Source organism: Scyliorhinus canicula, chromosome 2 (genome assembly GCF_902713615.1).
Source record: "Scyliorhinus canicula chromosome 2, sScyCan1.1, whole genome shotgun sequence".
Taxonomy (NCBI): Eukaryota; Metazoa; Chordata; class Chondrichthyes; order Carcharhiniformes; family Scyliorhinidae; genus Scyliorhinus; species Scyliorhinus canicula.
Window position 1 is genome coordinate 48,586,400 of NC_052147.1, and position 17,731 is coordinate 48,604,130.

General features: G+C 44.8%; 1 protein-coding gene across 2 annotated transcripts in view; it reads left to right on the forward strand.

Moving 5' to 3' along the window:
* zfyve21 (zinc finger, FYVE domain containing 21) overlaps nt 1-17,303 on the forward strand; it is a 41,647-nt gene extending 24,344 nt beyond the window's left edge. Inside the window, exons 5-8 of one of the 2 annotated variants that reach the window (XM_038777765.1) lie at nt 1,227-1,318; nt 1,826-1,879; nt 3,351-3,493; nt 16,010-17,303. In XM_038777765.1, the coding sequence (XP_038633693.1) occupies nt 1,227-1,318; nt 1,826-1,879; nt 3,351-3,493; nt 16,010-16,045 (325 nt within the window). In that variant the 3' untranslated portion in view covers nt 16,046-17,303. The remainder of the gene's footprint in view (nt 1-1,226; nt 1,319-1,825; nt 1,880-3,350; nt 3,494-16,009) is intronic. The other variant, XM_038777773.1, reaches the window with a different exon arrangement.
* Nucleotides 17,304-17,731: the final 428 nt, after the last annotated feature.

Genomic DNA, 17,731 nt, shown 5'->3' on the forward strand with positions numbered 1-17,731 from the left:
CAACCAGTTCCTTATCTACCAATTCCATTAAATTTAAACTTATTTGGCAGTCATTTGTGAAAATGTTTCTAATTCAAGATGTACAGTACATACTTAAAAGAGCCTATTTTGGGAAAATAAAATGTTTGTTCCTTCAAAGTGCTGCAGACTGGAGCTAAGCAATGTGTTCCCCGAAGCACCCAGCTTGTGGATTGGGCACTAAGAAGGCTGTTAGCATATGCTAGAGGATGAATTAGCTGCTCCCAACAACAGATAATCAGATTGAGAACATTTCCTACACAAGTACAAAATATCAATCCATAAAAACACATGGGAATTTACTGATTCAAATGGAAACACAGACCTTTTTCCTGGCAAGTAAAGGCTATATAAAGCATACCGTGGTTGTTTGCAAGTAAACCAAAATTATGTTTTGGTGACTTACTACAAGTAATGTGTATTAATATTTAGTAATAACTACATTATGGGAACATTTTTAATTCAAAATAAAAACAATTTCTTCTTTTTTCAAATGATGTTTGCTTTGAATTGTTAAAATAGAAGAAACATGCACTGATGATCACAGTTCCAGTTGCTGGATGTTTTTTTTAATTCTCCCTATTTTTAATGTTGGATAATAGAAGCTTAATTAGATGAGCTTTGTAATATGTGCACAGTAGCTTTGTTCAGACTGTTTCTTTAACAAAGATTTTCCTTGTTCTGAAATGTCAAACAGAATTAGTGTTTTCATCTTCCCATTGTCTCGATGAGCTCTAACCACTAACTGACAAATTTTCACAATGAGGAAACTGCCAGGTTTAATCCCTGATCTGTGCTGAGTTAGTTGATCTCGGCTGGAGTGTGGTAAGGCTGCTGCAGTTGTCATCAGTGCTTTTTTTTTAAAGTGGGGAAGAGCATAATTGGCCTGGATGCTTGCTCCCACTGCAAAATCACCATGTAGGGTTGTGAGGACTACATTGTAATTAGACAAGATGTTTCACATGGTGGAATAATTAAAATCTCATGGAACATCTTTTCATGTGTGAAGTATAGCCACTTCAGTGAAGTGTTAAGGATTGGTGGTGCAAGTAAGAGTCAGTGATTCAGAAATGGTGAAGGGCGTGTGGGTAAAATCTCTATTTGAAAGACAAAATAAAAAAACTTGAGAAAAATGTATAACTGGAGTATTCAAACGTTATTACTTTGAAACATTTCTCCTGAAATAATAACTTTAAAATTTTTGCTAGGTATCTGTACCTGGATGGAGAAGATCACTTTGAAATTGAGGTTCCCAGAATTATAAGTGTTCAAGTGCTAACTGAAGGTTTTACTCCTGGAGGTAAATTTGTTAAGTAGATGCTGGTTGTACAAGTAACTGATGTCAGCAGTAACTTTTTTTTGTATTAAAATTAATAGTAGAAGAAATACAGCCTTAAGATTATTGGGTCATAAAAATTAGTGCCAGAGTGGACCATGTACAGTAAATGGCAGAGTATTCCAAAGGAGTTGCCATGGGTTTAAGTCCCAGCATCGGCTGGATAGATAAGTGTTTGTTTTTGTCTGGACAAGTTGAAATACCTCCTAGGAAGAAAAGTTGTTTCTATTACTCAATTGTGGGCAACATTGGAAATCAACAGCCTGGAGTAATCTTCCCAATTGAAGTATGCACTGAGATTGGATTTTTGTTTTCAATTAAATTTGGTTAGCTACTTTTACAGAAATATTATAATGTAGTTAGTGGTATTTGTGTATTGAATTAGATGGTGGAGCTCATATTTTCCTGTTAGAATGGCCTGAAACTAATCCTTCTTTTCAATGCCTGCTGCTGCCTATCGTCTTGGTACAGAGAAAGATATTCACACTTACACCAGCCTACTGGAGAACCCGTACATTACAGAAGGTTAGAAGAATGATTGTCATCTTTGCCAACAGTTCATCATGTGCCAATCTCCTTACATATGGCCCTTAGGAGCTTGGCTTGTCATTTACTGTATATTAGATGCCTTGCTGAATGATGCTTTTATTTGTGAGCTGTACCGTATGGGAGTTGAGTTTAAGTTGAATTGAGTTGTCGTTAGTGCTGACTTTGTGATGCATTTGTAAATTGCAAGGCAAACTCCTCAAAATCCTTCTGTGTTCTCCTTTCTTTGTTTGCTTTAGATTGCATGTGTTATTTGCTAACTGTCTGAAATGACAGCATTCTACTTTCAAATATATGTTAACATCTGTGCTTTACTTACTCTATTTCCATTTAGTCCATCATCCCTTTTGTATATAGTGTTGCCAAAGACTGATAGCTTTGCAGTTATTTTAGGCTATTTGAAACTGTTCTAATAGTGGAACCAATTATGATGTGCATAAGTGGAAAGCATTTTCAAATGGTCTTAGGATAGTATGCTTGTTGTAGGTTGAGATGTAGTTCAGTGGATACATATGCAATGTGATGTGCTGAGTTGCATGGACCATAAAGGTCCCAGTTTTCACCTTTGCTTTGTGCTGAGTTAGCCACTTTCCAGTGAAGGTGACTGTTACCTTCATAACCTGTTTGGGAAGGAGTGAGGGAATGCATACGGTTCCCATTGCTGATTGATTGCTACGAATAGAGTGAATACTGGGTGAGAAAATGGTGGAAACATTTCTGACGATCTTCAGTCAAAAACCCCATTGAACTCATTCTCCACATTTAAACTGGAGTGTCCACTTGGGAACAATATTAAAAGGTTGCCCACTGTTTTTACACATGTATAGTCCTTTATCTGGGAAAGATCTATTCTAGTATAGATGGAAAAATTGGTTAAAAAATGTTTTACTGAGATGACAAAAAGAGTGTGCTCCTCTTGTGTACATTTATGCGGTCTGTCTATCCAATAAATTCAGTCGTACGTAGTTATTCAGATACCAGATCCCTCTATTAAACTGAACAAATGATCTGTATTGTATGTAACATCTATTCGGTACTCTAATCATATTTTGTTCTGAATTATGTCCGATTCATTGAAAATTATTTTTTCCAAAATCATTGGACTGCTCACACTTATTTTGGCTCTCTCAACCACTCATACCACACAGCAATTGGATCACAGGAAGCAGTTCTACTGGCTTTCCCATCTGGGATTGTTATTTCTATTTCTTTTTTTTTTAACCGAATATTGTGTTTCTGGGGGGGAAAAAATAGCCAAAATACATAAAGCCAAAATTCATGGAATTAGAAGTACTATTTAGCTGAAAGGGAATGTTCAGGAAAGTTGCAATGTTATCTTGTGAAAGTGAGTATCTGGGGGAAATTGCTAGGTGAAATGATGCAAGAAAGTAATGTATAGTTTGCTTTTAACCAAATTTTAATGGCGTTTGATTTACCTGTACAATTTCAGGAGGTAATACACGTGCCACAGGAATGCTGATCCAGTACAAAACCGTAGGCTCCCAGGAACCAAGGCAGCTGAAGTTAAGTGCGTCTGACGATTTTAACAGCAACAAGAAAGTATCTGTTGGCTGGTTGGCAGCCATGCATAAGGTAATGTCTAACAGATCTGTTAAGAGTCTGTCATCAAAGTACTTTTTACAAACTGGAGAATCTTCCTTCAATGTAAAATAATTGTTCTTCACTGTAGCAAATTAAAATGTAACTTTAAATACAGTCTATTTGAATGTAAAATAAACTTGCACAAATACTAAAATCAAGAGACACAGGCAGGGTACATGACTGTCTTTGAGATGGGATTGTTGGAATGTATCCAGAACTGCTATCTTAATTCTTGGGTGCATGCTCAGGAAGAGGAAAAAAATGACCATAAACCTAATTAAGTTTGTACTGAAAATAAATAAGAGCAGCAAAACTAAAGTCTAATTCAGTAGAAAGGAAGCTGATTGAGCCCAAATAATATTGGAGCATAATTAGGCTAGTTGGCCCCTATGGCCTATAGAAGGTTTATGGCACAGAAATAAACCATTTGGTAAGATCATGGTTGATCTGATTGTAGCTCCTGCAGCCCCCCCCCCCCCCCCCCCCCCCCATAACCCTTGTAGATAAAAATGTCAAACACAGGCTTGAATATATTTAATGAACTAGCCTCCACTGTTCTCTGGGATAGAGAATTCCAAAGATCCCCAACCCCCTGAGGAAAATTTCTTCCTCATCTTCATCGTCAATGAGCAACCCATTGTTCTGAAATTATGCCTCCTAGTTTGAAATTCCCGTGCAAGGCCGCACTTTCTCTCAACATCTATCGTCTTAAAGCTCCATAAAATCTTAAGATTCCCCCCTCATTCATCTGAACTCCAATGAGTAAAGGCCCAACCTGCTCAATTTTTCCTCTTTAAGACAGCCCTTCATCCCAGAATTCAAATTAGTAAACGTTCTCTGAACTGCTTCCAATGTAAGTACATCCTCCTTAAATGAGGAGGTTAAAGTGGTGCAAAGCACTTGGTGTGGTGTGGTTTTCATATTTTATTATTCATTTACCTTCCTACTTACTTGCTTTTCCTGCATGCTAACATTTTGTGTTGTGTATATGCACGTGACATGGAGATCCCTCTGTACAGCAGCGCTCTGCGGTCTGTCTCCATTTAAATAATTTACTTTTTTTTCCTTCCTCTCCAAGTGGACAATTTCACGTTTTCCCACATTAAGCTTCGTCTGCCAAATTTTTGCCCACTTGTTTAACCAATCCATATCGTATTGCAAATTCTTGGCCTCTTCACAGCTTGTGTTTCCAACTACCTTTGTATTGTTAAAAAATTTGGCCACGATACATTTGGTTCCTTCATCCAGGTCATTACAATAGATTGTGAATAGTTAAGGCCCCAGCACCGACTCCTGATTTTCTGTAAGTTAGCCAATCCCCTCTCCATATTACCCCCGACACCATGAGCATCTTGTGCAGTGATCTTTTATGTGGCACCTTATCAAATGCCTTTTGGAAATCCAACAACACCCCACCTTCCAGTTCCTTTTTTATCTACCCTGCTTAGGAATTCAAGAAATTTGTCAAACACTATTTCCCTGTCATACATTCAAACATAGCATGATTTTTTTAATTTTCTAAATACCCTGCTACTCATTTATTAATATATTCTAACATTTTCCCAATGATAAATGTTAAACCAATTTGAATATAGTTTCCTGCGTTTTATTGCTTCTTGAATAGACATTTAAGGCTTTCCAATGTACCAGAATTCTGGGGATGCAAGCCATTGGCTTGCCAACCTTTCATCCTATTAGTTTAAATGTTACTTTTTCTCTGCTGATTGTTTTAAATTCCTCCCTCCCTTTTGACCACTGATTTTACACTACTGTTGGGATGTTTGTGTCTTTTTGCCATGGAGGCAGATGCAAAATATCTATCTGAAGTCTCCACTGTTTCCTCGTTTACCATTTATTAATTCTCTAGTTTCTAAGAGACTAATGTTTATTTTTTTATGTACTTGTAGAAGCTCCTGCGTCTCTTTGTTTAGATTTCTTGCTAATTTACTCCTTTTTCTCCCTCTTTTTAATTTTCCTACTTATCCATCCTTAGTTTCTAAAATAGGGTTCCATCTTCTGGCTACCATTAAACTTCAGAACATTGAATACTTTTTATTTCAATTTGTTGCCATCCTTAACTTCCCTAGTTAGCCTTGGATAGTTAATTAATCAATCTCATAAGACTCTTTTTCATTTGAATATATCTTTGACAATTATGAAATATCTGCCACTGCTTGTCAAAAGCCATGGGCTGGATTCTCCGTTCCTGAGACTAAGTGTTGGAGCCGGGGCAGGATTCGTGGATTTACACAACAGCAAAACTGATGCCGAACCTGGACTGATTCAGCGACTGTGGAGGGGCTAGCACTGGCGCCATGTGGAACACAATCCATTCCAATGAAAAATGGTGCAAGATTCAGCAGGTCTGTGATTGACACTCGGGAGGCTGACGAGCTGCAACGCATATACACCTTGCAATCCCCACACACTCATCCCAGCCAACAAGGTGGCACTGGTTGTGCTGGACTGCACCCATCCTGCTGATGGGCTGGCTGGGGCCAGAGGGCATCTTGGGCTGGGGGTTGCCCTAGGCTGATACCTATATGACCTATGGCCCCAAGTTCACTATGGGCTGTCAGCAGCATGCATGGCTGCCTTTCCGGCTGTGGCAATCCATCTGTGCCCATCCATTCCTGGCCACTCCCCCCCCCCCCCCCCCCCCCAGCCAGTGGCTCAATTGTTAGCAAATCATGGCGATGTTGGATGCTTTCCATACCACCTCTCTCTCCCTCAGCAGTTATGGTGCCGGGTTCACAATTTTTAAAAGCACAAGTGAACTGCACTGTCGGGAACTTGGCCCATCGGAGAATCACCGAGACCCCGGAGAATACCGGCTCAGGCCCGCTAATGGTATGCAAATGGTGTTTTTATTAAATATAATTTTTATTGGAATTTTTTACAGAAAATATAAAACATAACGACAAACAATGAAATGCAACAAAATAACCCATAATAACTGTGACACCCCCAGACCGTATTGACGCATGTATCACATCCCCCCCCCCCACCCCCCCAACCCCAATGAACAACAAAAGAACTTAAAAATATATTAAAATTAAATAAACAAACATAGTCATTGTCCGCCCCCCCCCCTTCCCATCCCCTTTCCCTCCCCCTTTCCCCTTTCCCTCCCCCTTTCCCCTTTCCCTCCCCCCGGGTTGCTGCTGCTACTGTCCCTGTACCCTATCGTTGAGCCAGAAAGTCAAGAAAAGGTTGCCACCGCCTAACGAACCCTTGTACCGACCCTCTCAGGGCGAATTTGACCTTCTCTAGCTTAATGAAACCCGCCATGTCATTGATCCAGGTCTCCACGCTTGGGGGCCTTTCATCCTTCCATTGTAGCAAGATCCTTCGCCGGGCTACTAGGGACGCAAAGGCCAGCACACCGGCCTCTTTCGCCTCCTGCACTCCCGGCTCCACCCCAACCCCAAAAATCGAGTTCCCCAACCTGGCTTGACCCTGGATCCCACCACCCTCGACACCGTCCTCGCCACCCCCTTCCAGAACTCTTCCAGTGTCGGGCATGCCCAGAACATATGGGCATGGTTCGCTGGACTCCCCGAGCACCTGACACACCTGTCTTCACCCCCAAAGAACCTACTCATCCTTGTCCCAGTCATGTAGGCCCGGTGCAGCACCTTGAATTGGATGAGGCTAAGCCGCGCGCATACAAGGAGGAAGAATTAACCCCCTCCAGAGCATCAGCCCATGTCCCGTCTTCGATCTGTTCCCCCAGTTCCCCCTCCCACTTAGCTTTCAGCTCCTCTACTGACGCCTCCTCCGCCTCCTGCATAACCTTGTAGATATCAGATATCTTCCCTTCTCCGACCCAGACCCCCGAAAGCACCCTGTCGCTCACCCCCCTCGCGGGAAGCGAAGGGAATCCCTCCACCTGCCACCTAGCAAATGCCTTTACCTGCAGATACCTGAACATGTTCCCCGGGGGGAGCCCAAATTTCTCCTCCAACTCCCCCAGGCTCGCAAACCTCCCATCAATAAACAGGTCCCTCAGCTGTCTGATGCCCGCTCTATGCCAACCCTGAAATCCCCCATCAATGTTCCCCGGGACGAACCTATGGTTCCCCCTTAACGGAGCCTCCATCGAGCCCCCCACTTCTCCCCTATGTCGCCTCCACTGCCCCCAAATCTTGAGGGTAGCTGCCACCACCGGACTCGTGGTATACCTCGTAGGAGGGAGCAGCCACGGCACCGTTACCAGGGCCCCCAGGCTTGTATCTCCACAGGACGCCCTCTCCATCTATTTCCATGCTGCCCCCTCCCCCTCCATTACCCACTTGCGCACCATCGACACATTGGCCGCCCAATAATACCCCGAGAGATTGGGTAACGCCACCCACCCCCCCCCCCCCCCCCCCCCCCATCTCTACCCCGCTCCAAGAAGACCCTCTTCACCCTCGGGGTCCCATGCGCCCAAACAAAGCTCATGATGCTGCTAGTCACCCTTCTAAAAAAGGTCCGAGGGATAAAGATGGGCAAACGCTGAAAAAGGAACAAGAACCTCGGGAGAACCGTCATTTTGATGGACTGCACTCTACCCGCCAACGATAGCGGCACCATGTCCCACCTTTTAAATTCCTCCTCCATCTGCTCCACCAGCCTGGTAAAATTAAGCTTATGGAGAGTCCCCCAACTCCTGGCCACCTGCACCCCCAGGTATCTGAAACTCTTCACTGCCCTCTTGAATGGGAGTCTCCCAATTCCCTCCTCCTGATCACCCGGGTGTACTACAAATACCTCACTCTTGCCTAAATTTAACTTATAGCCCGAGAAGCCCCCAAATTCCGCTAACAGCTCCATCACCCCCGGCATTCCCCCCTCTGGATCCGCCACATACAACAGCAGGTCGTCCGCATACAGCGATACACGATGTTCCTTCCCACCCGCACCAGACCCCTCCATCTCCCTGACTCCCTCAACGCCATAGCCAGCGGTTCAATCGCCAGTGCAAAGAGCAAGGGGGACAGGGGGCACCCCTGCCTGGTCCCACGGTAGAGCCTAAAGTACTCCGATCTCCTTCCATTGGTAACTACACTTGCCATCGGAGCCGCGTAGAGCAGCCTCACCCATTTGATGAATCTCTCCCCGAATCCGAACCGCTCCAGCACCTCCCACAGGTACCCCCACTCAACTCTATCAAACGCTTTCTCCGCATCCAGCGCCACCACTATCTCAGCCTCCCCCTCCACTGCCGGCATCATAATAACATTTAGCAGTCTCCGCACATTCGTGTTGAGCTGCCATCCCTTGACAAATCCTGTCTGATCCTCGTGTATCACCCCTGGCACACAGTCCTCTATCCTGGTGGCCAGGATCTTCGCCAGCAACTTATCGTCAACATTGAGGATCGAGATAGGCCTGTATGATCCACACTGCAAGGGGTCCTTATCCCGCTTCAGGATCAGAGAGATCAGTGCCCGCGACATCGTCGGGGGCAAAGCCCCCCCCCTCCCATGCCTCGTTGAAGGCTCGCACCAACAGGGGGCCCACCAGATCCGCATACTTTTTATAGAATTCCACCGGGAACCCGTCCGGCCCCGGCGCCTTACCTGACTGCATTTGTCCAATCCCCCTGACTAGCTCCTCCAACTCTATCGGCGCCCCAAGCTCCTCTACCAGCTCCTCTTGAACCCTTGGGAAACATAGCCTGTTCATGAAGCTCTCCATCCCCCCCTCCCCATCGGAGGTTCCGACCGGTACAGTTCCTCGTAGAAGTCCCTAAAGACCCCATTTACTTCTGTCCCCTTCTGCACTACATTCCCACCCCTATCTGTCGCTCCACCAATTTCCCTAGCCGCATCCCGCCTGCGGAGCTGATGCGCCAACATCCTGCTCGCCTTCTCCCCATACTCGTATACCGCGCCCTGCGACCTCCTCCACTGTGTCTCCGCCTTTCAAATTTCAAGTCAAATTTGGCCTGCAAACTACGCCGTTCCCCCAGCAACCCCTCCTCCGGTGCCTCCGCGTATCTCTTGTCCACATCCAGGAGCTCCCTCACCAGTCTCTCCCTCTCCTTCCTTTCCCTATGGGCCCGGATGGAGATCAGCTCCCCCCGGATCACTGCTTTCAGAGCCTCCCAGACCATCCCCACCCGGACCTCCCCCGTGTCGTTGGTATCCAGATACCCCTCAATACTTCCACGGACCCGCCTACACACCTCATCAGCCAGCATCCCCACATCCAGGCGCCAGAGCGGGCGCTGGTCCCGCGCCTCCCCCATCTCCAGATCAACCCAGTGCGGAGCATGGTCTGAAATCGCTATGGCCGAATACTCTGCATCCTGCACCTTCGGGATCAATCCCCTGCTAAGGACGAAAAAATCTATTTGGGAATAGACCCTATGGACACCGGTCCAGTCCAGTGGGGGATCCAGCACTGTGTTGAAGTCTCCCCCCATGATCAGGCCCCCCGCCTCCAGGTCCGGAATGCGGCCCAACAAGCGCCTCATGAAGCCGGCATCATCCCAATTCGGGGCATATACATTAACCAGCACCACCTTCCCTCCCTGCAGCCGACCCTTCACCATAATATATCTGCCCTCCTTGTCCGACACCAGCTCAGCCGCCTCGAACGCCACCCTCTTCCCCACCAGAATCTCCACCCCCCGGTTCTTTGCGTCCAATCCTGAGTGAAAAACCTGCCCCACCCACCCCTTCCTCAGACTAACCTGGTCCACCACCTTCAAGTGGGTCTCCTGGAGCATAGCCACGTCCGCCTTCAGCCCCTTCAGATGAGAAAATACCCTAGTTCTCTTAACCGGCCCATTCAGCCCCCTCACGTTCCAGGTAATCAGCCGGATCAGAGGGCAACTTGCCCCTCTCCCCCGCCGGCTAGCCATAGCTTATCGACTGCTCGCCCCAGGCCAGCTCGCCCCGCCTGACCCGTTCCCCATGGCGATAACGCCTCTCCTCTACCCCCCCGGCCCACACCAGCTCCTTCCTGGCCATTCCAGCAGCAACCTGGTATCCCCCCCCCCTCAGGCTAGAACCCCTCCTAGCCGCGACGCACCCTCCATGGTACTTCCGTGAGTCAGCTGACTTCTGCTGACCCGGCAGCTCCCGCCAAAACCCATCTCCTCCCGGCATGGGGCCATCCCCCTCTTGCCACACCTCCTTGGCACCGCTTCAGCGGGGGAAAGAAAACCAATGAAGGCTACGCCTCCAGCTCCGCCCCCCTCCTTCCCCGCAGCGCGGACATCCAGAGGAAAGCCCGCGCTTTCACACTGCCACACCCCACCCTTCTGACGCAGCTCCTCAAAATCCAGTTTCACCCCAGCCCCCAGCCCCGTACAGAAGAGAACATATAAAGCACATACCCCACACCCATACCCAACAGACAAACCCACCCGGAAACAGCAAAAAGAAAACCTGCATAAAAATAACACCTGTCAAAATTGAAGAACAGCAACAGCGAAAACAGCAACGGCCATAGTATGTCCCCAGACCCTAGTTCGAGTCCAGCTTCTCCGCCTGTACAAAGGCCCACGCCTCGTCCGGGGATTCGAAGTAGTGGTGCCGGTCCTTGTATGTCACCCACAGACGCGCAGGCTGCAGCATTCCAAATCTGACCAGCTTGGCATGCAGCACTGCCTTCGTCCGGTTGAACCCGGCCTGCCGCTTTGCCACCTCCGCTCTCCAGTCCTGGTAGATTCGCACCTCCGAATTCTCCCACTTGCTGCTCCTCTCTTGGCCCAGCGCAGCACACACTCCCGGTCACTAAATCGATGGAACCGCACCAGCACCGCCCGCGGGGGTTCATTTGCCTTAGGCCTCCTGGCCATCACTCGATGAGCTCCCTCAAGCTCCAGGGGCAAATGGAAGGACCCCGCTCCCATCAACAAGCTCAACATCATGGTCACGTATGACGGGAGATCCGACCCCTCCGCCAGGCCCAGGATCCTCAAATTCTTTCGCCTCGTGCGAACGTCCAGCTCCTCCAAGCGGCCTTGCCACTTCTTGTAAAGTGCATCATGCAACTCCACTTTCCCCACGAGGACCACGGCCTCCTCCTCCCTCTCAGCGGCCTGCTGCTGCAACTCCCAGATAGACACTTCCTGGGCCGCCTGGGTCCCAAGCAGCTTGTTTGTAGTTGCATTCAGGGAGTCCAGCAACTCAGCCTTCAGCTCTGCAAAACAGCGCAGAAGAGAGGCTTGCTGCTCCTGCGCCCACTTCCACCAGTCCTCGGGTGTTCCGCCGGCCACCATTTTGTCTTTCTTCCCCTGCTTTTCTTGGGGAGCTGCTGCAGCTTTTTCCTTCACCCCACTACGGGTGAGCACCATAAATTATGGGGAATGCTCCTCTAGGCACCTTCCCCCACCGGGATTCGTCGGGACAGCGTTGACTGCTGCTAGAATTCAGCTTTCATAAAGGCCCTCAAGTCAGCTTGAGACCTATAAGCTGGCCCTTCCCCTGCTTGCTGAGGCTTTTGTTTGCTGCTGCTTCCGCCCAATCTTGCACTGTTTCTGAGGGTCTGATAACCAAGAAACATACTATTCCTGGGGGAAAGTACTCCTCGAACCTTCACCTACGCCTTTTCATCGAAATTCCAACCCATGCCGCCCAAAAAAGAGCTCTTTTCTGTAACCTTGGGCAGGAGCTGTCTCTGTGTGCACACTCACTCCATGCTGCACACCGGAAGTCTCCTCATGGAAATGGTGTTTAATGTACGTGTTCCAGAGACTGCATTGACGCCGCTCGAGGTGACACGGAGAATTGCGATTTGGAGTCAAATTGGCGCCCGCCGTGATTTTGCCATCGGAACCTATTCTCAGCCCAATCACGTTGCCTGATTTTGGCTTCAGTCAATGGAGAATCCCGCCCCTTGTCTGTAAATCTGTTTACCAGTCACTGTAGCCAGCTGTGCCTTCATCAAGGTTTTCTGGCAAAGTCCCATCTTCACATTGAGGATACCCTCTATCATGTGTTGTGCTGCCAGCATACTAAATGGGATAGATTTTGAAGAGATCTAACAACTGAAAACTGGGCATCCATGAGGTGTTCTATGCCTTCAACAGTTACAGGATTGTATTCAACCATAATGTGTAACCTCATGTCCTGGCATGTCTCCCATTCTACGGTTACTATCAAGCCGAATGGTCAACCCTGGTTCAATGAGGTGTGCAGGAGGGCATGCCAGGAGCAGCACCAGGCATACATACAAATTATATGTCAACCTGGTGAAATTACAACATAGGGCTACTTGCGTACCAAACAGCATAAGCAGCAGGTGATGGAGATAAGTAGCTCCACAGTCAATGGATCAGGTCTAAGCTCCGTATCTCTGCCACGTTAAGCTGTGAATAGTGGTGAACAATCAAACAACTCGAGGAGGGAGCTCCATAAATATCCCCATCCTCAATGATGGAGGAGCCCAGTACATGTGCAAAAGACAAGGCTGAAGCATTCACATCCATCAAGTGCTAAGCGGGTGATGCATCTCAGCTACCTCCGAGGTCCTCAGAATCACATGGCATTCTTCAGCCAATTCAATTCACCACGTGATATCAAGAAAGGGCTGAAGGCACTGGATACTGCAAAGGCTGTAGGCCCTGGCAATATTCTGGGAATGGTACTGAAGACGTGTGCTTCAAATCTCTGCTGCACCTGCCGCATACCCAGTCTAGCAACTATGGACTTTTACGACTCTGTAGTGGAGCCACCGAGCCACTCTTAGTGATGTACATTGATCTCCCCACCCAGAGTACGTACTGTGGGTAGAGTATATGTTGTGCAGGCAACACATGTATGAGGCAGTAATTGGTCAGGTTGAATTTGTACTGCTTTGCATGTACAAGATGCATCAGGGCAATTTTCCAGACTGCTGGGTAGATGCTAGTGTTGTAACTGTACTGGAACAACTTGGCTAGGGGTGCAGCAGAGATTTGAAGCACAAGTCTTCCCGACAGGATTATCCAGTCTCCTTGCACGTTACCAGACCTAAAACAGCCTGTACCCTAGTTAGTTCCATAATGGATTTTTCTGAGAAACTGCCGAGTACAGTCTATGAAACTGTCCTCCAGACTGCCTAGCCTAGATAGGAGGCTTATAGATTACTCCCACCAATGACTTTTTTCCTCTTGCTGTTTCCACTCACTGATTTTACATTGTGATCTTCTGAACCAAGATAATTTCTCACTGCTGTACTAAGTTAGTGGGGGAAAAGTGTAGTAAAAGGTATTTAGACAAAATACAGTAAACACATTTTTGGGCAGGTGTAACTTGTCTGTAGAATTGCATTGATGAGCAAAAATGAGGTTATACAAGATAAATATCAATATCAGAAAAATAATACAGAAAAACATACAACATTGTAGATGGGAAGCAAAATAGGAATAGTAATTATGAAAAAAATGCAGCTCAAAATAAAAACTATGGTACAAAAAGGCCAGTGTGCAATTACTTAATTCAAATATTACCATCGTGTATTTGAGAATGAAAGAATGGCTGAGACAGTTTTAAATATGTTTTGCAGAGTAGGTAAGGAGAGCATGAATGTGAAAGGGCGATTCATTAATTGGCCGAGGTGCTAAAAATATGAATGGTACTGAAATTTTGAAGACTCTTTCAAATTTAGATGGTATGCATCTTGACGACACTGGAGAACATGGAGGTACTAACCATGGTTCAAAAAGAACCTTTGGAAAGAAGAATTGTGCTGGTGTAACAATGAGACAAATATATCCTTTCCTTTCGCTGAGTGCCATGGAATCTTTTATATTCACCCAAGCAAGCAAATGCGATTCCAGATTAATACCTGCCCCCGAAAGATAGTGCAGTGCTCCTTCAGTGTTTCACTGGAGATTTTTGCACTCAAGCCGTGGAGTGGGAGTTGAACCTAGAACCTTGTGACTCAAAAGTGAAAGTGCTATCAATGGAGTCATGGCTGTTGCTCAGATGATTGAAAAATGTGAGTTTGAAGCAACCCAATGGGGTTGGTGTGTTTGTCCCAATGGAAAGATCCACATTTGAGCAGGGAAAGGGAAGTTTTGTTTATTTTAAACTGGGATAACTGGTGAGGTGTAACCACTTCTCAAAGGCGGCTGATGTACTGTTTTGACATTTATTGAGATGGACACTGGAGTTTGCCTTGTCTAATAAACTGGCGAATGTGATATGTATAATTTTCCATTTTTATTCCTCCATACTGGAAGTAGTATTCTACATACAGCTGGCGTGGGGTGCCTGGAGATCACCAATATTTTCTATCCATTCAGGTTGGACTGCGATGTGTGCATTTGGGTTTTTTTAAAGTTAAATTATTCTTTCAGTTGATAGTGTATTGTAATGCAACTGATTCTGTTGCATATTGAACATATAAAACCTTGCAGATGCTGGCTTTGTTGAATATTTGATCTAGCTTCAGATCTGCAGATACTTGTGCAATTTTTTTTTTGCTATAAACGCAAATCAAAACCTCCAGTCATCCCAAAGTACTTTTGACATGTTGCAATGCAGGAAATGTGGCAGCTAATCTTCACACAGCAAGCTCACAAGGTAATCTGTTGCTATTTCTGGACCAGAAAACTATGTTTGTGCTTCACTGTCGATACTTTTAACAAGAATTTAATTGATGGGTAAGCACTTGAGAAATCTTATGATTGCAAGTTTTTTTCACTTCTGTCCCAGGCAAATGTCTTGGCTGTGGCTAGTTGCTAGCAATCTGTTGAGTCCAAGTTTGTGGATCAAAGCCCCTTCTGGAGACTTCAGCATAACATTCTAGGTGGATGTTCCACTGATGCAGTGCTACACTCAAAGATACCTTCTTTCAGATGTATTAAACCATGGCCCCATGTGAGTGTTTAGCAAGATATAAAAGATCCCATTGCACAATTTCAAAAGAGAGCAAAGATATTTTCCATCAAATAGTATCATTGTTTTGATTATCTGTTCTTCACATAACAGTCAATTTGTAAAAATGAAGCTCCCACAATGTTTCCTACATAAGTGACTACATTTCAAAAGTACTTAATATGCTGTGAAATATTTTGGGATGTCCTGAGGTCATGAAAGGTGCTGTACAAATGCCAGCTATCTTCCACGTACTTAAAATTTGGGTATACATGGGTAGCCAAAGGATAAAGTTGAACTATAATCTCAGGAGAACACTTGTATTGCACCAAACTACATCATAACCACTGTCTGTCCTGTACTTTGAATGAGTGCTAATTTGTACTCAACTGTGAACACGTGCTGTGAGCCTGTGATGTTATTGTAAACAGTACAAACTAATTTCACATGGGATTCTTTACTGCCATCAGAATGGAAAGCAGCAGTCTTGAATGGATTTAAACAGAAATGTCAAAGGAAGGAACAATGTGTGAATGCATAATGCTGTGTACTCTCATTTGTATCAAAACAAAAATAGAACATTGACAATGGAGCTGTATTTTCCGCAGACCACAGTAAAACAGACTGTGCACTGTATAACGATTGAAAATTAATTGTCCCTCATTTTCATTTCCTACCCCCACCATCTACTGCAAATCCATAGGCTGCCAAGCTTCTATATGAATCAAGAGACCAATAACTATTTGAGTTCCTGAAAAATATCAAGACCATGTCAGACTGAAGAAAAATGGGAAGAAACAACATTTTAGCCAGTTTTACTCAGTTTTTTCTGCTCACTGCTTTGATACACAGTGAGGTTTTCTTAATATTTTTTGTATTCAACTGATTTTCTGAAAACACTTCTTAGAATGCAACAAATGTTTCAGGAATATTTTTGGCACATTGAAGTATTCTCAAAGTATAGTGCAATATGTAGAATTTACAATGTTTTAAATGTAACCTTTCACATTTAAATTGAACTTTGCTAAGTATTTTTGTTAAATCTTCCTATTTTTATCACTAACTGCAGTGCAAGGCTGCTAAAATAAAAACATCTTTGTTACGGAATGTACTTCTGATGTAGATCGCTTTATTTTATTACATTATCGATATGAAGTATATAAATTTATAAAATTGTATTGAGAAGTGGGAAATAAGTACAATTTGCATTAATCTTGAAGTTTAGACTCGAGCTCTGTACTCAGCAGGTGATTTTTGCCTGTAATGACTGAGGGAAAAAAATGTTTACATTTTAATTTCTTGATGGGAAGTGCTTCAGTCAGTATGAATGAATATCACCTTCGGTTTCAATTAAAACGTGTTGCTCACCTTTTCCCTCAGTGAAATTTCATTTTGGTATACCAAAGGAAATAACTACATGTACAGAGTAAATACTTTGCATAACCATGTTTGTTCCTGTGCTCATACTGCTACTCTATTAGTGCTTGAGGATGATGGGCAGGGGACTACTACATTTATGATTGTAGATTGTCTTAACATATTTGGATGTAGCGTACAAAAAGTATACAGCTGCTATGCCCACTGTATATTCATAAAACTGTGTAACTGGATAAAAAACATTTGTTTACACAGGAAAGCCCTTGAATTTAGTGAATCGCCAATAAATGTAAAGATGGAGATGGCCTGTTAGATAGCTGAAAAATTAAATTAGCATCAGTTTTCCAAAAATTTAATGCTGATCTTTTCTGTTCTTGCATTGAACTAATTCAGAAAATAGTAGCAATGTGATTTGAGAAAGGGAGTACCAGATGTTACACATTCCATTTCCTGGACCAACTGGGTGTGAAATGTCTGGCTATGTAGCAGATTGATCTTCACTGAAATATTCCATTGTCAATTCCTGTATTCATGTTTTATGGATATCTCAGATCAATGTAATTATTTGAGCACCTTGTATGACATGTATCCATATTCAATAAAATATAAACTTCTGTACATGTGATGTTCCAGATGGGTTTCTATTATAATAAATAATGCAACAGAAACATCTTCATTTGGAACCTGGAGGGATTTATAGCTTACATGTTAGTTAAAATTAATGTTCTTTTTAACTTTCTTAAAAATCTAGATTCACACCAAACTAAAGCCCCTGCTTTGGAGGGATACCAAAGGTTCATGGAAGTCAGTGACTAGCAAAAAGCCCTTTCCTTCAGTTTATTCATTTAAATTTTTTTTTCCAAGGGGTAACTTGGCATAGCCAATCCACTTACCCTGCACATCTCTGGGTTGTGGGGGTGAGGCCCACGTAGGGATGGGAAGAATGTGCAAACTCCATATGGACAGTGACCCGGGCTGGGATCGATGCAGCAGTGTTGACCACTGCGCCATCATGCCACCTGCTTCAGTTCATTCTTTGGTGCCTTGA